This window comes from Melanaphis sacchari, unplaced genomic scaffold, assembly GCF_002803265.2.
Source record: "Melanaphis sacchari strain LSU unplaced genomic scaffold, SCAv2.0 Contig44_pilon_pilon, whole genome shotgun sequence".
In the NCBI taxonomy this organism is placed as follows: Eukaryota; Metazoa; Arthropoda; class Insecta; order Hemiptera; family Aphididae; genus Melanaphis; species Melanaphis sacchari.
This window is the reverse complement of record NW_020271295.1, coordinates 2,982,112-3,009,125: the sequence shown is the minus strand read 5'-3', so window position 1 is coordinate 3,009,125 and position 27,014 is coordinate 2,982,112. Positions and strand designations below refer to the sequence as shown.

Below are 27,014 nucleotides of genomic sequence, written 5' to 3'. Positions count from 1 at the left end.
ATTCTAAATCAATGCATACGAAAAAAGTTTAAAAAACGGAGATTATATCAAACCTTGATTACTAAGTCAAGTCTATTGAATATTTATATTATTATTTATTTTAAGTTTAAATATTAATAACTCATAATTTATTTCAATGAGCAATTATATATTGAAATACTCTGAAAAATACTTTACTTTAGAATATAAATTTATAAATGTATGTTATTGTTTAAAAAGTAAAAACTTAAAAAAAATTAATGAAAAATATTAAAGGTTTTGAAATGATTAAATAATGAGTATTGTTCAATAAAATAATCAGCTTGTATAGTTTGTGTTCAAGTCACTAATTTGTGACACAGCCAGTTAAATACTATATTTTTCTTATAATTCGAATATCTAATATAATTTATGAATGATAGTTATTATAGTACATTATATTCCCTTTAAACAAAGCAAATAATTTCGTTATAATATAGTCATAATCGAAGTTGATACTATTACGTGTTGCAAAGCACATAGATGACACTAAATAATGAAAAATTAGTCACAATATATTTTTATTATAATTACTTGTAGGTGAATATAACAATATGGTATTTTGTCGTGAAAAGATAACTGTTTTCGTTATCTGAATGTAGAGTTAGGCGCGGCTACGTAGTGTAAATAACATTCCCATGGTTTACTCTTATCTAGCCACTTGTTGGTATACTATGGTGGATTTCTACGCAGAGTAGTTTATTTTTTTCGCGTACCGACGACGGTTGTAGTTGACGAAGAAATAAAAAAAAAACGAAAATACATTTTTCTAAAATCGACGGCGTGCACACCAGTGAAGACGAAACGATGGCTGTGGTGAGTGCCCAGAACGCTTTAGCCAAAGCCGCAGCTAAATTAGAGAAACACATCAACTTATTGAAGTACACAATATTTTGTTTAAGTGTCGTGATCTGGGTAAGTGCACCATTATATATTTTTTCCATTGTTTCACTAACAGAAAAATAATTTTTTACGTACTATAATATTTTAATTTTGAGTAGTTACCGGTTAATAAAATAAAATTTTTACTGACCAATGGTATATAATTATGCGATTTAATTTTGAACGAGACAGTGCGTAAACTAAGTAATTAAGTGTGACCAACACACTAGGTATTATTATGAGTTGTGAGTTATGATTCTAACTTGGTTCTTTTAAAAAGAAAATTTAAAAGTTTAAGACTATTTTTTCACTGATAAGAAAAAAAAAATAAACGTTAATTTCATTCACTATTTTGAAAGAAAAAAAAGTTTAAACCATGACTTTATTACCGAATTCAAAAATCAAAACTAGTGTACTCCACGTGAATTTTTTTTTATAATTAATAAATATACATGGTGATAATTTAATTTCACTCAAGATTATTTTGAATTATTTTAAATATATTAAAGGTTTAGATTTATAAATATAAGTTTAAATACTTTATATCAAGTTTAAAATATAACACTATTATTGTGTAGTTCTTCCCATTGTGTACATCCGTAGATATTTATAGTTATAACTGTATACTTGCAATTGGTTAACCTATCTTTCTGTAAACTGTTTGGCATTATTCAAAATTTTTAATTGACTTCCCGATTTAAATATTTCATTGAACTAAATTGTTAAAATTTCCTTCAAGTTAAAGAAATCAAGAACGTCCTAGTCATAGTTATAAAATTATTAACACAATATTTCTTTTATTGTTAATTAATAAAAAATTATACGTTAAGCATAAATTATATTGATTAGAAATTTATGTTATCACCATAGTTTTAAATTGAATTTTTCTAGTTCATTGATTTTAGGTAGCTTTAAATTTTGCAGGAAGTTTTATTAATAGTATAACAAGAGGAAAAATTATATTATAACGTAGACATATAATTATGTACCTAAGTTATCGTAAAAAAACTAAACACTTACACCAATTATTTGATAAAATAATTATAATTTTAGTTTGTTTATAACATAAATAATTGATACTACATACATTTTGAAAAATATCAAACTACATACCGTGAATTGGAATAAACAGATTCAATTTATAAGTATGCAATATCTAATAATTATTCTTATTAATTTGAACATTTTATCGTGTATATTAAATTAGAATTATACATAAATATGAGTTTGAAGTCCTCAAAAATAATATTTTTTGAATACCATGAAAATGTTTAAGTACCAACTAAATATTATTTGCTACCAATTGTCTTCAATTTTGAAGATCGAAATGTTTTTATTGCTTCAAAAGGCGGTGGAAAATAGAATATAATTTTTAAAAAAACATACACATATAAATATGTGATAACCAGCTTATTTTTCGGCTCATAACATAAAATCAAACTTAGAATGAATATTTAATTATTTATATAACATAGGCCGTTGGCTTGAACCGTAATTGTACCCCAGCTGTAAAACAATAACATTCGATCGCATGGGTTTAAGGCAAATGACTTTGATTAAGATTAACTATACAACAGCACCTATAATACTCTGATGATGATGACGGACAAATGCAAATGGCATTACGAAATAATAACATAGTGATTCAGTATTATAATGATATTATATTATATTATTCTCCGATTCTAACGCGCGTTCAATATTCAATGTGGTTCGTGGAATAACTGTGTTCGTATCCTACGTTGTATCTGTCTGCGTGATGAGTATAATAATATAGACGTGGATATAAATACGACCATTGGACTATATAATATCACTGCAGGCTTTCTGAGTGCACTATTAGTGATGGGATCATAGACAAGTATTATAATATGAGTATTATGGATGTATAAATTGGAAGAATGGTGGCATGATTTACAAATTTAATGAACCCGGTTTCAATATTGTCTGTAACACGTGGCTTATCTTCCACAAACCCAAGCACTAAAATTACATATTATTATGTTGTGATTGAAAATTTCGACCACCTCAATTAATATTCTTGATATTTTTATTTTCAATATACATATAATATTATGTCTGATCAGTAAACATCCAATGTTTTTTATGAGTAGATGTAGTTTCAAAATCTTTCTTGATAAACCTAATGTTATATTATTATATTATTATATTATTACATTAAATATATTCATAGGTATAATTAAGGGGGGCTTAGGAGGATTAACCCCCCCCCAAATGCAGATGAAACCCTCCACAAGTCGGTTCACGTTTACATCCAAGGCTACAGCCCCCCTTCCAAAAAAAAAAAAAAATCTCACCACTCTTACACTTATGAATATATTGCTTAAATGTGGTGAATTTATGTTCGTATGATAAAAAGTGCAATTTAATAAACTGTGTATAATACGTTTAATTATGTAATAAAAACATATTATTACAATGCCAGATCTGAAATTAATTTATCAATATTATAAAATCATACCTAATTAACTAGATAATTGTTTATCATCTTACAATAATATTGAACATAGCCAGAAACAGAAAATGAAAGTTTTTATAACGTGTATTTAATACAAAAAGTTATATGATTTCTATGATAACATTTTTTAAATTTTAATTTGTTGTTAAAATTATATTTTTGTATAATAGAAATAATATAATACTACCATATTATTATTATGTGTAGAGGCCTTATGTGAACTGAATATAAATGAGTACTTAAAGACAAACGTTTTAACAATTAAAAAATAAAATAAATAGTAACTATATTGTTACAAGGTCATACTAAATTATTCACTAATGTTTGTTTTAAAATAATTATAAGCATTGAACATTTCATTTTTTATTTTGTTAAAATGTATGCGATGGACATAAATTATTAAAACACATTATTTATAAGTGACTTTAAAAGTTCCTACATTATAATAATTGCTAAATTTTAAAAAAGATTCAAAACAAAAAAAATATTTATGTGTTCATATTATATTGACAACATGTTTTAATAAAAATGTATTTATATCTTAATTTTAAATTCATTTAAATATTCATTAAAAAAAATAACAATTTATTTTTAAAACTAATAATTATTATGAATATAATGAACCTTTCTGAACGGATACCTCTAAATAGTAGACATTTTTTCAGAAACTGGAATATTTTCATTGTTTATCTATACGAGTATAGTCTGTCCCACGAGAGATCATTCCAAATTTGCGCATGTAGAATAAAATCGTTCGATCATCTGAGCCGTAGTATCTCTACATGCATCCAAATTTCACAAGTATTTAGCGGGGTATGCTCAAAGCCGACTAGTTTACGTTTTCGTGCGGCATGATTTCTCGCGGGACAGGGTATAGAAAAACAAAATAGTGGACACTTTTATGACTATACGTATTTTGATAATTTTTACTTTAATTATTCTTTATGTATAGTGTTTATTATTATATTATACATTTTTCCTTCTTTATACATTGTTATACTATTAAAGATTATCTTATTCATCGTAAAAAAGACTATCTCATACGATAATTTACTTTGGTTCAAATAAATATCATATATAAGTATATTCATATTTACAAATAATGTAAATATATATATTTTTAGCATTTTTTTTTTTACGTATTTTTACATTGTTCATTTTTATTTACTTATCTCCGCTAAATAACTGGCTGACACCTTCAAATAGTGGACAAAATTTCTGCGATCTCGCGAGTATCCGATATTTGGAAGCTTTAGTTTAATATGAAATGCAGTTTAACGTTTGTAAAATGTATAGACTTAAGTTTTTTTTGGTATTTTAAAGTTTTAAAAGTCTGACTTATGTTTTAACATATAATAAAATTATGTTTAACCATTTTAATGTTCTTATTTTATTTTTTACTATATATAAATTATATAGATTGGTCCAGAAAATCATAATTCATGGTCACCTCTTTTTTCCTTCAAATGTTTTCAAAGCATTTGTTTAAAATCTGTTTATCGGATTTTTTTAATATACCTATAGAAACTATATTTTAAAATTCTTGAGTTATTTTTTATTATTTAAGAAGTATATAACAATGCAAACATTTATTTTTCAAAGAAAGCTATTATGTGTAAAATGTAAATTATTAAATACACATTTTTTTTTGAAAAAATTACCCTCTACTAATTTAAAATTTGAAAGTATAGTTGTTTTCAGTTATTTAATTGCGTATACTACTATTAATGATAATTTAAAATTATTTTGAAAATATTATTTAAAATAGATGTGATTTTGGATCTAGAATTTATATACTTGGACCATTTTTACACATTTAAAAAAACGTTAAATTAATATAAATTTCTACAGCTTCCAATATATTGTTCAAAGTTATTTTATTCGATCTAGTATTCTAAGTACATTAAGTTATATAACTCAAAAAATACTCGTTTAATTTTGTTTTTGTACATCGATATTTTTAAATAAATTGCATAACTTATAGTACCTGGAAAAGGTAGATTGTTATTTGAAAAACATACATTTTTATCTCTCTAGAACACTCATTAAGTAATACAAAATAACTCAAGTATTTGAAAAAATGGTCTTTAAGTATATTTAAAAATTCTAATTATTAGTTTTTAAATAAGTATATTGAAGATATTTAAAGAAAAATGGGGGTGAGCATGGTTGATGAATCAATCTTTATAAATATTATCTTTAAAATATCAAACAAAACTTAAGTATTTACATTTAATTAGCTTTAAATAACATTTTTATTATTTAAATTAATATCCATTTTAAAAACATATATTTCTATGTTTTTGATTAATACTTTAATTATTTTAAAAATTAAGATATAAATAAATTTTTAATTAACATAAGTTGTTGAAGTAATATATATATATATATATATGTGTGTGTGTATGTGTGTATGTGTGTGTGTGTATTTTAGTTTCAAATCTTCTTTAGAATTTATCAATTAATATGTAGAAACGTTTAAATTTTCTTATAAACAATTTGAACTAATCATACTTAATGAGGTTCACTTGAAACGTTTTTAAATTAAATACTTATAAACATGAATATAACATGGTTCTAGGACCTCTTATAATTATTAAAAATCTATTAATATAACTAAAAATAATCAATTTTAAAGTTTAACTGTTTTAAATATTATATGCGATATATTATAAATATATCATTATAATAACAGTAATAATATATATTTGCTTTTAGGCAAATTGAATATATATTTTAATAAGTGCATTTGACATAATTAGTTTAAACAACTTTAAAAATTCATCGAACGGAACACATAATAATATAGGATATAATACTATTTTATGTAGATTAAACACAAAGCTATAATTAAAAAAAAAACGTTAATTTCAGGTATTAAAATTTGAAAATAATGATTAATGCTTATTAAATTCATAACTTGTACCTATGACGTAAAAGAAAAATTAAATTGAACAATATTTTATCCATAACAAATCACCAAGTGTAAGAAATCTAATTTTTTTTAAGTCATTAAGTTAAGTTAAAATAGAACATTTTAATAAAAATTTTAAGTTAAAATTACTTTAAACAATACCAATTCAAATGATAATAATAAAAAAATACTTAATTTAATTTAAAAAAAAAAAAAAAATAATAACAGGTATATTTTATTCAAGTAAATACTTATAATCTATGAGTATGTAAAACGTATAAAAAATAATAATAATGTTGTGTTAACTAAAACAGATATATATATATAGAAAATAGAATACATATAAAAATTAATTTTATACTCTGAGTGGAATGATGAATATATTTAATTAACAATGATGTATATCTTTTTTTTATTTTCATTTTTCTGTCAGTTAACATTTTTGAGTAGTTACAATTCGTTTTATATTTTTATTTTCAGTTTTGAGGTGCTTTTCGATAGATATTAGATAATTGGTTGTATTTATTATTTTATTATAAGATTTCTTATAAGTGGTCTCTATAAAGAAATAAAAATATTATCGATATATAAATATTTATTATGAATATCAAAAATAATAATCACAACATTTTTTTAAATGTTTAAAATTTAAATTTTGACAAAATTTGTCATAGCTATGAAACATCTGAAAATAACTTTACAGTTAAAAATGGTTAAGCTATTTGATGATTATATCTAAGATTTGAAAATGTAAAATAAGGTTTCTCATAAATGGTGCTTACTGAATTTCAAAAATCTAAAAAATATATATAAGTACGATTTACTTATGGTAATTTTAAGTGTAAGTTCAGACAAAATTATATACTTAAATGAAGTATAATGATTTGAGTTGTTTTATAAAATTAAAAACATATTTATGTAAACCTGGTTCACGCTGTATTTCTTATATTTTATTTTTACGCACCTGTTTAAACTTATCGTATTATTATTTATCTTTTTAAAAGTATTGAAGTGATATTCATAACTTTTGGCTATTACACTGATTCAATTTCGTTATAGAACACGGCACCTATTTATTCAATTCTGTGACAGAACACGGGACCATTGTCACGTGTTCACCGATAAGACGCATATAAAAGGCTGTACTAATGTCTGATTCTTATCCCAGTCTTTTACCTGCATAGTAGTAAGACCCAAAAGAGCAGACTTATGCTTTTCAGGTAAAATATACATAATTTCTATAGCTCGTCAGACAGTTTATGTAGTGATCAGTGGTGCAATAGTTGGAATATTCCTATATTGTATCAGCCATATCACCTATAAATTTTACACAATAATAATTGGAGTGTTCTGGAATTGCGTTGTTAGTCAGACCTTTCGACCCGGTCTTCCCCTCACTTATAATCTGTGCATTCGTCGTGGTATTCTTTCGCATTACATTTCAAACAGTTTTCATTATTTTTAATGTCTGTTGTTATGATTAAAAAATGCTTATGCCATTATGACTTTCCAATTTCAAGTGTTATTTTAACCCAATCTTACATCTACAAAAACTAAAATATTTTAAGTATATTAGTATCTAATAATATTTAAAAAAATATTATATATTACTTTAAGCTATTTTTTATATTTATACAACGAACCTTTTTAAACTATTTAGCGGCAAATTAGTATTGGTTCATAAAATTATATACTATATTATAATACAATGTTTTATCAAAAAAAAAAAAATCAACTAAAAATATTATTAATAGATAATAATTATACATTGAACTACTATTATAATAATATAAATGTATAATTATATAATTGATTTTTCCATTTAATATAAGACACTCATATTTTTCAAAAATTCTTATAACTTTTGCGAATATTTTTTTATATCATTTTGAGTTGTTACAATATGGAATATTTCTAGAAGATTATATGTTTTATTAATTTGTAGTTATTGTACTATTTTATTTTTATTTTTTTTGATGACAACATTTATTATTTATTTGAAAAAAAATAAATGTTTCAGAATAATTCGATTAATAAAATTTAATTTTGTACAAGTATTTTATGAGTTATAAGAATTTAAAATTTAGATGAATGAAGTGGATTATATTTCACAAAACATTTGTCTACTAATCCACTCATATATATTTTAAATGTATATAAACTAATAAACTATTTGCCTTAAATGTGAGTAAGGTAGTTGAACCATTATTACGATAAAAAATACATTAAAAATGTAATTATTTTTAAAAATAATTGTTTTTTAACGACTTAAAATTATATAAAAGAAATATTTACTAAATTAACACGTGTCTTACGTTAGGTGTTATGTATATTACCTCGTATATTATCTTAAATTTTACTCAGTAACAAAGGTTGAAAATTTAGTTCAGAATAGTTTTTTTTTTTCATGTAATGATAATTTATTATTAAATTTAAGTTGAATGCAATAATTACAGTGAATTATTAAATTTGTATATCAAAACAGTTATTTATATACTTGGCCATTTTTTATTTTTTTTATTATTTATATTAACATATTTTAAATCTATTTGTTTTAAGAGTATATAAGGAATACAATTAAATTAGCACAACTATGAAAAATCAATTAATTGATTGGTAACTATACTTATATACCATGGAAAAAATAATTAAGTTTGTGTAAAAGTTAATTTAAAAATAAACTTAATCGTTATGTAACTTAATATTCATTTTTTTTAACTCATTAATTAATTTATTAATTTTTATTTTTTTTTATTATTATTATTGTTTACTCTTCAAAAGATAATAGACCCAAATTGAACATCCACGTCGTTTGCATATTGATGCTCATCGAATTAGGGACTTAGACTGCAATGAGCACAACTAAGAGAAAAATAAACATAAAAAAGTCATAAGCCATTTATCTATAATAATAAGTATAGGTAGATAGTATAAACAAACTCATATAAATCGTTTGGCGTTATAATAAATCCATTTGGGGACACAATAGAAACACGTTTCTAGTTTGATATTCTTTACCCTTGCTGTCTTACTACTTCATACATCTTACATTGAAATATTTTACTTTTTACCCGGGTCTTATACTGAATCGTGATTTATAGCCACAACTTTTGTGCGAAACATCCCTCTCGTCCCCGCTTAAAATGTTGACTGCACGATCGACCCCTATTCGCCAAATATAAGATCAAACAACTCCGCATGTTTGGCACCTAGGACATAGTCATATACGTATATAATATTATGTTGACCAGTGAAGCAATTATTGACATGTGATATTGTATTGTGCTGAAGGAAAAAAACTTTATCTAACTAAACTATCTGTACACATATTATATACACGACATTCACACATATAATAATATAACATATAGGTACCAATAAAGTTAAACGAAAATTTCACGCAACGAGTGTGTATCAGAAAATATATTTGGAACGCCTTTTTTTTTTTTTTTTTGAACAACTTATCATTTTGAGAAATTTATTTGACTCGTTTTACTTGAATTTGTAACGATTTTATGGACTTTTCGATCGATAACAGGACTTTCGACTGTACAAAATATAATTCAATCGTCTTTTAAATACAACACAATCCACAACAATTGTATTTTAATTTCATTTTCGAATGTGTTTCACTGAGCTGTAAACGAACGTGGCAAGATATCGTTTGAAATATATGCCCTACTGGGCATGTTACCTCAGCGTAATGATTCGTCTACGTCAAAAGCCATAATCATGATTAACATTTTTATTGTAAGTGTTTTATTACATATTCTTTTTTTTTTATAATGAGTCTTTCGCCCTAAAAAAGATACTAAAAAAGTAAAACTAAAAATATTTTATTGCTTTATAAAACAACACGTGTATTAAATTATCATAGCGATATATACATATATTAATAAACGAAGGCATTTATATGATATATATTACATCATACTTAAATTATTGTAACAGCCTTGAAAAAAAAAATATAAAAATACAATGAATAAAAAAAACATTGTCTATTAAATACTAAAATATCTATAAAATAATTACATTTTAATTCAAATCTGCCAAAGTCAAACAATAACAATATAACGGTTATTGAAATTCTGAATTATTTATAAAGGCCGAGCAGCACTTAGAATGGAATGATGTTTTATTTAAAAGAAAAAAATCTTGATTTTATATACAGTGCATTTTAGAAACATCGTTTAGTCTACTATCTGCTAAGGTATTGTCACTAAGTGTTGAATTTTAGGTAAATTGTATTACACAAAATGGGCACGTGGGTACACTTCAGAGCGTGTATAAAGGTGGGTTATTTTAAAGTCGGCACGTCAACTAATAGGAATTTTCAGGTAAACTCACTGCAAAGAACCAATTCAATGTAACGAGTATAAAGATAATAATATAGTTAATTACCATTTTACAGCATGAATAATGTATATTATTATTATTGTTTGATATTGTAATGTATACATTTATATTTTAAACATATTGTAACAAAAAGTAGAAAACGGTTTAGTGAATGATATTTCCCCCTAAAAAAAATTATATAATTTCAACAACAATTTATTTACATACATTTAATGTGTACATTATTATAAAATTTACTAATGTACAATGTGACAAAAACACATTTGCTTTTTGATATTAACTTACTTTCATAACAACTGTGATGGGGAAACCTCTTCAATAAAATTGAAATTATGTCAAAAGTTTTTTTCTACGGTTAATCGTCAACGTGTACTCTTTTAATAATATTTAAAAATAATTCTTTGATCTTTGAAATTATGTTCAAATTTTTATATTTATTTTGAATTAAATAATATTTACTGAATTTTATTTTGAAGTTGGCAAAAATATTTTAATGTTAACGGTTCAAGTAACTTTCATGTTGATTTTTAGATAATAATTCCTGATTACATTTTTATTTGTTTATTAAATTATTATTATGTTTAGTTTGTGGAAAATATTGTGAATCCTCAAGGAAAAAAAAATATTATTGATTTATGAATCAATTTTAAATTATATAAAGATAAAATGTACAACCAAATTATTATACAACTGGTAAACAATTAATGACTGAACCATTTGGTGAGTCAGCTAAATTGAAAATAATAAAATACAATTTACAAAAAATGATTTGATACCCAATAAACAGTAAATGGTCTAACAAACACAATTGAAAATAAATAAAATAAATGTGTATCTAATTTGATTTAAATTAATATACAATTCACAAAAACATCATATACTCAGGATTTGATAAAAAAATAAAAATAATTTTAAACCGGACATCTTTGTTTCTTGTATACGCATCATTTTTTAAAAGATTCACTCCAAATCTATAACGAGCTAGCATGTTTAAATTAAGTTTTTCTTAGGTTTTTGTAGGTATATAGAAAAAAAAAGTCATCTTTAGGGTATTTCATGTTGCAAAATAAATCCTTCTTTCCCAACCTTTAGATACTTCAAAAGAAAATCTTTCCTTTTGATTGAAAAATAGAATAGTTAAATATATATTTTTAGTTTGTGAGAAGCATATACATTTGTCAAAATATGCAAACCATATAATATATATTTATTCTAAAATATCGTAAGCATATTAAAAACAAAAAATATTTTTAATTTTTTTTTGTGGGGGGGGGGATTTCTTTCTTTAATATACTCGTATTTTTACTTGGTATAAGAAAATATAACACATTTTAACTTTTTTATAACTTTTATAAAAATATTATAAGTTAATTTCCAATATATTAAACTGTTTATTATCTTTTAAAAAATCCACCAACACCTTAATTTTAATTAAAATCCACTTATATTTCGATAAAACTACTATTATTTAAAAAAAAATTATTCAAGTTATACAAAATACTGTTAGTGCAAAGACTAAATGTTTTATTATAATTATTATTATTATTATTTATTTATTTATTTTTTGTTAAAGAAGAAGAAATTTAAATACTCTAATTAACTAAATATAAATTTAATTAAAAAGTAGTGTTAAATTAAAAAAAAAAAAAAAAACTAATTGTAACTTATTTTATTGCTAACTAGTATTTTTTTTTTATACACTATACTTATTTTAAATTATTTTTATGTATAATTTATATAACAAATATTTTTGCATACATCTCAATTTATACTTTGCTTTTAAAATATATTTAACTATCTTAAGTAAAAATATTTAAGTGAAAAAATTATTTTAAAAACTTGGTTGAATAAAAATTAAATAATTAAATATAAAACATATATATTTTTAAAATCTAAAAATATTTTTTTTTTAAATATGAATAAAAACAAAAGAGTAGCAGAATTTTTAAAATTTAATTTAAGGAAGAAGTTATAATGCAGTTTTTTTTTACTTGATTCATAGTTAATTTAACTTTAATAGGTGGGTATATATTATTAAAATATTAAAGTTTTTATTCTTGTTTATAGCCTCATTAAAATTTCAAACTGGGGAGCCACAATATTTCATAATTCTGGCTTATATAAGTTAGAATATGGTTTAGGTGAATTGAAATTCTTAGTTCTATGTAATCTAAAAAATCAGTTGCAGAAGGTACTTTAAAATCAAGTAATAAATTGTTGCTTACTCTTCATAATAGTTAATTAACTTTATAAAATTTATTATCGTATTTAAGATGAACATATTGTTATTATTATAGTATTTATATAATAAACTATTTTTTTAAAGTTAACTATTCTGTAAATATTTAATTTTGATTCTTATTAAGATTTAAAACCGAAAGTAAATTTAAGCTTATATAATTCGTAGAACACCTACATATTTATAAATGACCGGAAGTACCTAACTGAAAATCGTAATTATAACTCCCTTCTTCCTGGGGTAGTAATACTATTGCCTATGAAAAAAGTTGCTAAGAGTAGTATGAACTATAGGTATATCTAAAATTGTATTTTATTTTGTAATTAATATTGTTTTAATAATATCATATTATTCAACGAGATAATTGAAATATTTCATAGTTTAATTCTTAATTATAGTATAAAATATAATTAAACATTTATTATTGGAAATAAATGTTTGGATATATTTGAATAATTAATAAATAATATTTAAAATGATAAACATATTTTACCACAAGTTATTAATTCAAATATACAAAAATTTAAAAGTAAATGTTTAATTTAAACGATATTATAGCTTATAGGTACACGTCTAATTTTTGTAAATATTTTTATTCTATAGAACCTATATAATATTATATCTAAGTATAAACTTACCAAAGCTAATTCCTATCAAGTGTCACTTCCTAATACAAACGTGTTCGATTGACTTCTCTACTATAAATAATTACAGAAGAGGTAGAATAGTAGACCGAACAAGTTGTCTGCGTACGTATAAACCAGTGGCTAAGCCGATGACTTTTTTTGGTAACGTTTTACGAGTAATCAAGTCCGTAACGACAATCACCAAAAATTAAGAGTGACAGAATACAATCAATACTAATACTTCGATAAAATTTGATATTTATTATTTATTTAATCTTGCATTTAGTATCTACTCGTATGTTTTGTACTAACTTTTTACACACTAATTTTTAACAGACAACAAAACAAACAACTATCTGAGCAGTCACGATCTGTGTTAAAATCATGTATAATTTTAGAATAATAAGTATTAAAAAATTAATTTAAGTAATATACAGTAGAGAGACGACTTAAGACGAAAAATATTTTACGGGTAAAAAATAAAATAAAAATTATATAAATGTTAAATACAAGTTAAAGACCATCATGGTTTATTCAGAGTGCGCTTAGCGAGTGTTTTTGTTTTTGTTGTTTTAACGTCAATACATTTTTTCTTCGAATAGAAACTCTATTTTTATACCTCTCTTTTTCTGTACATTATCTAGTGACTGAGTGGATTTTCTCACAATCTAATCCTCTTCTATAATAGTATAAATGTATATATATATTATATATATATATATTTTTTTTTACTTTAAAAAAAATAAGCCGTTCGATCAGATTAAATAAAACCATCTTAAAAGGCAGTAGTGTACGATAAGTTTGTATTCACGTCGAGTACAAAATAATTGTAAATTAATAACCCATTAGACCCAATAGAACTAACGGCCTCCACAAGACAGGGTGTCAGGAAACGTGGACTCCACTCCTTAGTAAACGAAGGTAGAAAAAACAAACATTGGAAAAAAAACGTCCTGGTCAGAACGAAAAGGGCACATAGACCATTAAATTTTTAGTGGGCATATTAAAGATATCGTATATTATTATTATTATGGTCTTTGCACGCGATTCATTCGTAGGAATATTATCTTTCACACGCGCACATCGGCTGGTTTACTCGGTGATAAACAGAGTGAGTGAAAGAGAGATAGAACCTTATCGGTAGAAATATCAAACGAAAAACGTGTTTTGGTAAAACGTAAAATTATTACAAACCGTGTCAGCGCGGTGCGAGTCACCGATAAATACAGAGCGAAAGAGAGAGATAGAGTGTGTGAGAGAGAGAGAGAGAGAGTGATAAGATAAAAAGACAGGGAGTGAAAATTATTTACTTTCCATTTATATTATGCACTTGTGTTAGAAACTATACTACGATAAGCATTATATGTATAATACAATATAGGTGTATACATTTGTTTGGTGTTTAAATACGTGGTAGATACCAACGAGTGGATAAACCTTAATAATTATATACAATATAATATTATAATGGTTGCTATGTTTCGTTCTAAGAATATAATATCGTATCGTCACAAATCGTTAATTTTTTTTTTGAAAGGTCTTAACGAGCCATATTTAATGTTGAAATAACAATAAACCAAGTATAAGGTTAATACGACCTAAAAGAGACACGCGTCATACACACGAACGGCTAATAAGAAACACTAAATGAAAATGTGCACATCGTTTGTAGCCTTGTAGATAAACATGTGTAAATGTGTAAATATGATTCTCTTTCACTTTTTCTCATATAATATTTCTAATGTCAATTTTATGTTCCTTTATTCTATTTCTGATAATATCGTGCCTATAATATTTTAATAATAGGTATTTAATAAAAAAAATCGATACTCCACTATGTGGTGTAGCCAAATTACCTATCCGAGACGCCGTGTATTCATACATGTTATATTGAAATACATTCGCTAGGTATAAAATTAAATTTCTTGTCGAACCCGTATTTTAAATATCTAAATATAATATGATCTACGTAACTTCTCATAAAACTTAGATTTGTTTTATAAAATAAATAAACTTAAAATACCGATTTATTATTATTTTACTATTTTCATTACAGTCTTTGGCCAAGTTGTAACACAGAAAAGCTATTTCATAAACTATCTACCGGATACCACTGTTCGATGTATTTCATTGCTAAATTATCATTAAGCAATGTGCTTTCAAGTATTTTAACGGAAATTGCCTGTCAACATCTCTCAGATTTATTGTTATTGTTTATCTAGTAAAAGCTACGCTATATTATGAGGCTCAAATATCTTACATTGTAAAATATGGTACAGACCTTTTTATCATATACGAAATTAGAATAATAGATATAAAAACTATTAGTTCACTGCAAAATACTGATTTAATTAAGTATATTAATTTACATAGCTTAGGCTATTTCTCACAAATCCAGGTAAAAGTCGGTAACCAAAATATTAAACCAAAAAAATTTAAAAAAATGAGTGCGTCTATACTATAATAATAAGCTAATTTACAAAGAATAAATATTTGTTAATTAATATCAAACTGAAAAAAATTAAACAAACAATGTACAATACTTCCCTAACCTACGGAATGCAATCATTATCATTTCTAAGTAGATAAAATGAAAGCCTATTTATCTGTGTTATCCGGTACGAAAAGTAAGTAAAATTAACAGGTTATAGGTTAGATTGAGTAGTAAATGGTAGTTAATATTTACTAAAATAATTAGTAAATAGTTGCAATATGTGAAGCAATATACTTATTTTGTTTAATAGCTATGATTGACACATGCAATCGATAGGCAAAGGCTTAATAGAAGATTTCACAGTGATCAATAGTTGTTAAATAACAATCTAAATATATAATTTTTATTTTCATCAATAATTGATAATAAAAAGCGTGTTAAGTACGTGAAATTGATTTTTTTTTAATCAACACATAATTCTATTCATAATATAGTTATAGCCTATAATAATATATTTATATACATAATATATAATATAGATTAACGGAAGTCGTTTATAAAACACCAACCTATTCACAAATAATGTATTTTTAAATATATTACCTGAAAATATATAAAAAAAAACTTTATTTTCAACAAGGTAATAATTTTAATGGTTTTGTTCAATATGAAAATTAACTGCTTACGTGCTAAAGTCAGAGGTCGCGTGACTGTCTCTAAAAAAAATAACTAAAATTTCTCATTAAATTTAATCCATCTGAAAAATACAGTAATATAATATTACTAATATTATATGGGTTCATTTTTTTTTTACGCTATATACGTGTATATATAATATATATAGTGTCTATGTTGCTAAAAAACTCTAAAAACTACTGAATATTATCTAATGTCCTTTTATGAAAGATAATAATAAAAACAAAAATTTAAATATTAGACACACCGCAGGAGAAAAATTAACCAAGGCTTTAATTAAATTTTTGAAAATTTTTTATTAAACGTATCGAGAACTAATGGCGAACTGAAGATCAGAAATTAAACAAAAAAAAATTAACAATAAAATCAACATTTTAACGTTTAATTATTTCCATATTTCAAATGAGAGATTTATTAAAAAAAACTGACACATAAACATGAAAATTTACTTCGAAGTCAAAACAAAAACATTTTTTTTTTCTTTTAAAATCAATCTCACAAAATATAAAACTATTACTTTTATACAGTAACACATAATGAAAAGGTTTAAACACAACATTTCCAATTAATCGAGAATCTTGAAGTTCCTTTTTTTGTTTATAAACTTTTAAATAAACTCATAGAGGTGTAAAAAAATGGTAGATTATTCTTAGATAAAATGAAACTCATGAGAAAAAAGCTCTTTTAATTATAATCTATACTTACAAAGTGTACGTTTGCAGGTAAAACGACGAAAGTTTACTAAAACATATAATAACAATAATAAGCTTAATGTTTTGTATACTTTATAGTTTACACACAATACAATAGTTAACAATTGGATTATCTTTGATCGGTTTGAATTAAACTATGTATGAATATCTAAAAATCTGTAATAGTTTATAATTAGTTTGTTACGGTACAAACAACCACGACATAAAACGGTCCTTTTAAAGACCACCAGTCACAGCAACGCATACAAAGAAAACCGCATTGGAAAAGTTTATAAGCAATTTTAAAGGTCACCCATCTTTCACACACACTAATAAAGTACGGTCATGAATAAGTGGGGGGGGGGGGGTCAATGCGAAGATGATAACACCCTCTCCATAACCGTAAGTCTAAAAGTGTTTTCACTTCACAGTGACAAAATTTGTACCACAGTAAGCACGGACACGCACAACAGTACATTCATGGTTTACTAGTCGGTACGGATAATATTATATACATATACACCGGGCACATTTGCCGTTCATGATGTTGTCTTCTTGCAATATTCAACATTTCAATACCCAGCTAGATTCAGACTACCCACGAGATCATTCTTCGACCAGGCCGACAACTCGAAGCAAGTAATTCTGGCACCAGCACCTGTGGACTCGGGTCTCAGCGTACCGAGATATTCCACCCGAAGAACAAATAGAAAAGGCGAATCGTGAGACCTACGCCACTCTACGCACATTAAAGGTGCTCGACCGATACACGGAGAACAAACGACCCGAGCAAACCCGGTCGCGGTGAATAGTGTCGTTACAGCACGTCTGAGTACCAGCTAGGAACGCCGAACGTACCGGATCAAGGAATCGATGCGTCACAGCGCCTTGTCCTATAATCTCCCACGATGCTATTTTTTCAAGTACTGCCGCCCAAAACACGATTCATCGAGTATTAGCCGCATTACAGCCACGCGCTGCCGGTGATCGACTCCACCCCAAAACGTGTATATTGACTCGACAATTATCATTTCATCATGTCATTAAAGGACCGAACGACGGTCGCATTCGAGCTTTTCGCCCAGTTTCGGCCCGCTTAAATAGCCAGGTCGACGCGCTCGCGACGCTCGCTTTCCCATTATTTTGTATAAACATATTATATTTTACATAAGAGGAATAGAGGAGAATCACACGTGATACCGTATCTCAAGCCTTTTGTTTCCCGGAACAGTCGTCCAACCGGACCGCACTGTTTCAAGTTATAAGCATATAAGTGTATATGAGTATACATGAGTGTATATAAGTGTATACTTTGCACTTGTAACTAAATAATAATTTTTGTTGATTACATCGACTAAATAAGTAATCTTCGTGAATATAACATTATTTTCATTAAATTGTAATGTTGTGCGAAAAACATGAAAATTTAGATTTTGAATTATTTTTAATAATATGTATTGATTAATGAATATACACATAATAAGTTTAAATGATTACTTAGTATCTAGATTTTGAAAATTATTTTATTGTTTTAGTTTCTCATATTTTGAAGTTTAAAAGTCAACAAAATAAAACTTATGCATTTTTATATTGATAAAGATAACTGTAATTTCATGTAAACGATGTACTCCTATAAAATATTTATGTACATGATGGTAATAGATATATACTGTTTATTTCGAACTTTAACTCTATGATATTAGTTTGGATGTCAACCGTGTTTTACAACCATCAAGATCCGTTAAAATACATAATGGTTCTAGTGTCTGGAACGGTCCGACAAGTTAATTCCATTTCACTAAACAATTTATATGCATATTTTAGACAAAACGTCTAAGATCATTATCAAAATATTATGAACTTGATGTATGATACGAACATGTCAAGTTATCTCACTTAAACACGTCATTTTAGTAGGAACATGTAATATATTATTTAATTTATAAATATACCTATATAATTTTTATTTTTTATTCATCTATACATTTGTCAAAAATTTTATTTATCATGGTATATTATTTATTATAATTTACATAGTTTTATTTAAAATAATTTTACAATTTAATTTATGTTTTATTTGATTTCATATTATTAATAGAGTTAGTTGTATTTAACACATGTTTGAATCACAAAATAACTTTAAATAGCATTAATTAAACTGACATTTTTTCGGAGTTGAATTCGATGATTAATTAATTTCTAGTAGTTATATTTACTGTAACCAATAGTTCAAAAACACAAATAAATACGTATGATGTGTTATTGTAAAATTAAAATAAAATAAATTCCAAAAGAGTAATAATATTATAATTTATGAGATATTAATTCAAATGTACTTTTTCCTTACTAAAAGGGTATACGTCATAGTATATTTTAAATTTAAAACAAACATTTCAGTTATTTTCTATTAAAAATTATGATAATAATGATTATATTATAAATAATAATGTTATATTTTATTTCATATGAACAAACGAGTAAGCATATTTACTAAAAGAAAATTAGTTTGATTTGAATTTATTATACTGAGTATTAAATGTCTTATTTATTCATTTTAACTGTTGAGCTATTAGCTCTTTAATGATAAATCTTTCACGAGTTCATGATCTTGATATGTATTGAAAACAATAAAATATTTATATTTAATTAATATTATTCAAATTCTATAGAAGATTATCATCATCGCATTTGCTTAATTTACGTGGGAAACTCTTGTAGCGTAAATTTTGGATGATACTATTACGAAGTTTGTAGCGGTAAGGTTGTTTTGTTATTTAAATGTTTTGAAATTAGATTACAGTATTAAGGATAATAGGTATTTAAGTTAACTAACAAATTCGTCAATCGGAACGAAGATGGGTACTTTAAGTTTCCACCACACCTCGAACTGGAGTTCATTATTAAAATTTTAGTGTCCAGGTCCGTTAACACTGCATAGCGAATATTTACAACACACTTTACGATTAAAAGTATATCATTATTTAATGATACCAAATACTTAGCAAATACCTAACTCCATTACTATATAAAACACTGAAGCTGTAAACAAATACCTACAGGACTATAGTAGCTTAAAAAAGCTTTGTTGTGTTTTACTACGTATTGAATAAAATGTTAACGACATAACATTAAAAGACTGAACATTTTATTGAAATTAGAACCATTATATGTAGATATTTGCTACAAACATATTACAAACATATATATATATATATATATATACTAAAAAAACGATTATAATATTATGTGCAATAAACCAGAAAAATTTTTATTTTTGCATACAATTCCGTATAATATGAGAATGTTTTTTTTTTTATGATTACTAATTTTTACATTAGGTAAATTGTCTAAAACTAAAACTTTTTTTGAGAGGAGCCATAAATGTATTGATTTTATAATGTTGTGTGTTTTATTTTGTTTATTTACTTTTAGTCAGTACACACGATAATTAGTTAAAAAAATGTTTTGAAAAATGGTTTTGGATAAAAAAATATGGATATGGTTTGTACTTTATAAAGTTTAAAATTATAAATTATCAGTAATTTTCAAAAATAAAAAATAAAATAAATAAATAATAAGAAGAAAAATCTAAATTTTTTACAATATTTAGTACATGGCACAATAATTTTTATTTTTTTATGTTATTCGAAAACAAATAACAGTGAATGCTTAAAATGTTCACTTAATTTTTATATGATAAATTTATAACTAACTATTATATGATATGGTAAACATTTTAAATATTTTTATTTTATTCTATGATTTTCTAACACAAGATATCACAATGTTTATATAATATTTTTATAGATATTTATAACAAATTTGAAATCAGCACAATACTTAATATGCATTTGAAGTTAAAATCTTAGCATTATTTGTCATGATCACGAAAATTTAAAAATTGTTTTATAGTTGAAAATTAAAAAAAAAGTGTAATTGTTATAGCTAAGGTTTGAAAAGTCAAAAAAAATTTTCTTATAAGTATTTTATACTGAAACAAAATAAATATCTAAAGAATTATAAAAGCTAAATTTTTTTTTGATTAGACATTTTGAGTTGATAAAATTATGAATAACTATGTTCATTTTTTTGTAATAATTTAAAAACATTATTCGTGGAAACTTGAAAGTTTTATATATAATGTATATTATTATGAACTTTTATTATTTAAATTTAAAATTTAAAATTTAATTAATTGTATACAATGACATTTTTATGATAATATGTAGATTAGTTTTAATATAATATCTATTTATATAATGAACTTATACATATTTGTGTTCTATAAGAAGTATTAACTGAAAATTTAATATTAATAATATAAAATGATACAAATATATATCATTCGTTATATTTTAATACAAATAATAATATAATAAATAAAATATTTTTAGAATAGAATAATAAATTATTTTAATAGCAATAAAAATAAACATAATAGTATGAATTGTACATAATATACTTTAAATTGATATAGACTGATTGACCGTCTCTGCTCAAAATAATTTATTGTTTACAATAATAGGTATATCATTCAACTCAAATTTAATACACTCATTATAGTCACTTAATTTACACCTATTAAACAACAGAGCGGTATCCATTAGTCCAATTTTTTTTAAAAAATAAACAAGATTGTCTAAATATGTATATTGAAATGATAGTGAACATTTGAAAATTATTATTTTTGCATTTTTTCAATGCATTTGCATTTTTTTTTTTTTTTTGAATGTATTACACGATGATTTTCAAGCTATAAATGTATTTTAAATATTCCGTGTTTTAATCACAAAATATTTTTGGGGCATTTTTTGACGATTTTAATACATTTTTTAATTTTTAGGACAATTTTGACCTATTTCTTGTATTTTGTTTAAAAGTTGATTTTATTTAAACATAAGCACTATATATAGTACTACGTAATATAAATTATTTTCATTTTGAACTTGACATCAGGTAATCTGGTTTTAAATTAGACGAGGTATTTTCAGTATATAAAAATTTGTTGGCAGACAACCAATGATCGTTTAAGATTCAAAACATTAAAGATTTTTTTATTGTAAAATGTACATTGCACAATAAATTTGATTTAATTATTTTCTTATTTTTAATTTTTTAAATTATACTTTTTTTAAATAATAATTTAAATTTATATAATAAATAATGTATTTTTTGAAAAAAAAAACATTTATATCCGAGCAATAGTAATAACTAATAAGTATTCAGAATAATTCTATTAACGTAAGACAATCAATATTTCAGAGAATTAAAATGTATTTGACAATATTATTTTTATATAATTTTGAGAAAACAATTTTTTTTGTAAAAAGTATAGACTGTTTCATAAAATGCGCGTTTTTAAACATGAAAGAAATCAGCCAAAATCATCAATAAATTCAAACTTTTTATCTTATTAAATTTAAAATACATTTTTGATTTATTGATAAAAAATTATATCCACCATATTTCCATCTTCACTGTTTCTGCAGGCTGTCATTTTCAGGGTTCATTTTTACACTCCCTTATACTACCGCAATGTTTGAATGCTCAATTTCGATCTGGATTTTTTGTGTTTTGATTAAACCAGTTTGTTCAAACTTCCGTACTTACCTCAGAATTTTTGATGTAGTAGGAACATCCACACATCTAAAAGTCTTGTAAAATTTATGGATAGTCACAGCTGATCACTCACTGTTCTTGCAATAGGTTTTCAGTATGAGTATCATATGCTAATAGTTACAAAATCACTGCATGACAATTAAATTCAATAAAAATCAATTACCTTCTAATGGGAGTGATAATAGATGACAAAAATAATTAAAAACTAATAACAATCTTCAAATAAAAAAATCCCACTCATTTCAAAAATTGCGTATTTTATAAAACACATTTTATTAAAAGTTTATTAAGAAAAAGTAGGAGACCAACGTTATGCAGTGAAATTTTAGTGCTAACTATTATAATGTATCTATATAAATATGTATGAACCAATTAATATTGCTTACTTAGTTTATCATTTTTCCATTAAACTTTATTGAATAAGTCAGACAACACGAAAAAATTCAGTTATACTTTACTAAATGTAATATAGTAGTAACTAGTTAATGCGATGTTATACATATTTTATTATTTGACAAATATTTATGTTATCAAATTTTTTTTAAATTATCATAATAAATGTCTACTGAATAAACATCTCAAGAAAAAAATTTCTTATATCAATTAGTTGAATATATCTTTAGTTTTAGCATTATTTTTTTTTTTTTTTTTAATAAATAGTAAAACTATTTATAGATCTAGACTTTTTAAACGTCTAACTATTCTAGTTATTGGAGAATTTATGTTTTAATAACGTGATGTATTCATAAAATGATTCTTAAACGATTATATTTTTATATATTATGGATTATGATAAAGTGTATTGCGCATTTATGCATTATAAATTGTCGAAGTATAAAATGGCTACTCTAGCTCTCCCATCATTTCACCTTTCATCAATATTTTGAAATATTAATATATCAAATTTTAAAAATTTATTAAATATGCTATTAGTTATACTGTAATATATATAATAAATAAACCATAAGTTCCATGAATTGATTTTATGTATACCTACTTATAAAATAAAGTTGATTGTGTATAGAACAACTCCGCTGTAAAACTAAATTAAGTTTCTTAAAGGAAATTATAATAAATTAAAATAGTTCCTGATAATTAACCGAAAAGTTTTGAACAGTAGGCCAAATATTTTAATATTAAAATTAAATTTTTACTAATTTAATTTATTGTTTTCATCTTTCATATTTCCCATATCAAAGTATTGTTTTGATCAATAATTACGCTAATAAAATGACACCAAAATGGGAACGCCATTTTTTTTTATGTATATGTATGCTTTAATTGTATTACTATACAATTTTCTCTTCCAATTATGTTTATTTAGTTTTTTTGTAACATTTTCCTTAAAAACAACCAGTCCACAAGATCATTGAATATTTAAACGCTATTCCTTCTCTTATGTGGAAAATTTGCTTAAATGATCATAGCAATAACTAATTACAAATAAATAGGGAATATTATTTTAACTATATATTATTTATATAATGTGTATAATATTTATAACGAATTAAAATTATTTCTATTTATAGTACAGTTTAATTAATAAAAAGTTTTAATTCTGTACTTTTTTCTTACAAAAAAATTATCAAACATGATTTATTAGATCTTCTTTGGTTCTATTTCAAGATTATCTTAATGTATAAAAGCAGTTGATACTTACTATTATGGTGTATTCAATATAATTTAATGTTCAAGAGATCGTTTTATTTTAAGACATTTTTATCATAGAGTTGTTTTAACTATAATAGATTATATTATTATAACTTCGAAAATACTTTTGCCAATGTTATTATTGTTATCTTTGAATGTTTTTTATGAAACAATTTTTTATCTACAACTACTAAAAACATTAGTCAATAATTATTTAAGTGTATAAATGTTTAGTAAAAATCAAAATATAATATGAGATGTAATGATTATAAATAATTTATATTGGTTTAAACAATATTAATACATTGAACATAATTAATACATTTTAATATGCATTATAACGTTGTGTACCTATAAATATATTAACATTTTCTTCTTTTAGTCTTTGTAATAGTTCTTATAATTAAAAGTTAATTTATAATCTACTTTATAAATAAAGGCTAAATTGGGTAAAATTATCCAAATTGAAGAATTTTAAAATGTATTATAGTAATTTTATTATTTTATGATTATTCAAAATAATTCTTTTTAAATTAATTATGTATGCTTTTGGCATAATTCTAATTTTCAAAATTAACTGTATTTTACTTAAACAGCAGTTCAAATCTTTAGTTTCAAATAGGTATTTATTTAATTAAAAATAATTAAATTTTAAGATTATTTTTACTAATACTTTTTTAAGTTGAGTTGATATATACATTTTTATTTTAACCAATATTATTTCTATTATAAAATACATTGTGTTAAAAAGGCAGTGGGAATGGCCACGCTCAACATACAAATTATGTTTAAATATTATGTACGTTAATTTGTTTTAAATATAATGTTTTAATCTAATCTCGCTCCTAAAATAATATATCTACCGTTTTTTTAGTCGTAATAATTATTATATAAAGAATAATATCGCATTTTAATATTTTTATTCGGAGTATGTCTCAAACCCTCAACTCTCCATCGTCCAGACCTACCACCACCTATACATAATATTTACATATGCACCGTCGCCAGTATTCAACAATGAGGGTGGTAAAGTTTTACGATTCCCAAAAGGCTCCTATCTTTATATCCAGCTCGTATACACGCAGTTGTTGTTACGAGCACATGTTGCTGAGCATTAATATTAGACTGCCGTGTTATTTTGCATAACGTTGGCGATGTTTTCGACTTCATTACGATGTCTCCTACCCATATGCATGCCCTCCTCTCCCCCTAAAAAAAAGTAGAAGGAAAACTGTGCACAACAAAACCAGCCACATCGCTTGGTAAGGCAGACGGGAGCTAAGGTCTGGGGAAAATTAAGGTTCAACTTTTCACCGAGTGTGTGTTGCATAAAACCTGGAAATTGTGCGTATTAAAAACATATAGACCTCCTATGCGTTTCGTATTATGATTCACTCACACAGATATGAAGGTAGGTCGGTAGATATAGATACATTTACACATATCATAACTATTATATATGTCACGATGAAATTAATTCCAATTATACGTAATACCTTTTATCCCAAAAATAATATTCGAGAGATATATGTGACTACAGTGTGATTAGCATATAATATTACTATTAGTAATAGTAATATTGTATTATATATATATATATAGCAATGATGTCTACACAAAACATCAGTAATGTTTTTAGTTAACGTAAATATCACAATATGATGAATGTGTCTATATTATTAATATTCCAAAAATAATAAAAACTTTTCTAGATATAGTATTACAAATATATTATTTATTTTCATTTTTATTTCGATTGATATTTTAAACAAAATTCAAAATAAATTGAGTAAAAAATGGTATGTTATTAATTAATACTGTTTAAGGAGATAATATACACATTATACAAATTACTACAAATATAAAATCTGTGTCATTTCAAAATATGATTGTAATTAGAAAAAAATAAATACATCAAATTTATTTAAACTCATTCATTTTTATTTAGAAAAAATTTTATTACTGTATATATCTTTTATTTGAGCATTTTTATTGATTTTAAAAGATCGTAAGAACTCCAAAAGCTTTTGTTATTATTTATTTTTATTAGGAGTATTAAAGTCAAGTGTAAAATCTTAAGAGCCATCTGAAAATCGTAAGATACAACTTACATAAGTACGGTTAAAGGTTTTGTACTTGAAAAAAAAACTAAGCTGGGAAGGGTTGCACATGGCTCCAAGTATATTGACAAATAAACGGTTCTCTTACTTATTTTTTTTTTAAACACAATTATTTTCATATTTTTATTGAAAATAAAAATATACGAAATATGCTTATCTACATTTGATTACTCGCTATATTTTTATAAATTTATAACATTTCTATCAGTATGATAAATAAATTTTATAATAGTAAATTTAAAACTTAATATTAAGGATTTATGTTATTAGTAAGTTTATCAGGTTAAAT

The 27,014-nt window shown here is 24.2% G+C and overlaps 1 protein-coding gene across 1 annotated transcript in view; it reads left to right on the top strand.

Moving 5' to 3' along the window:
* The first annotated feature begins 825 nt into the window (after positions 1 to 825).
* The window catches only part of LOC112597981 (tetraspanin-2A), a 159,842-nt gene continuing 133,653 nt past the window's right edge, over positions 826 to 27,014 (top strand). The window contains exon 1 of the mRNA XM_025344264.1: positions 826 to 933. Within this exon, the coding sequence (XP_025200049.1) occupies positions 826 to 933 (108 nt within the window). The remainder of the gene's footprint in view (positions 934 to 27,014) is intronic.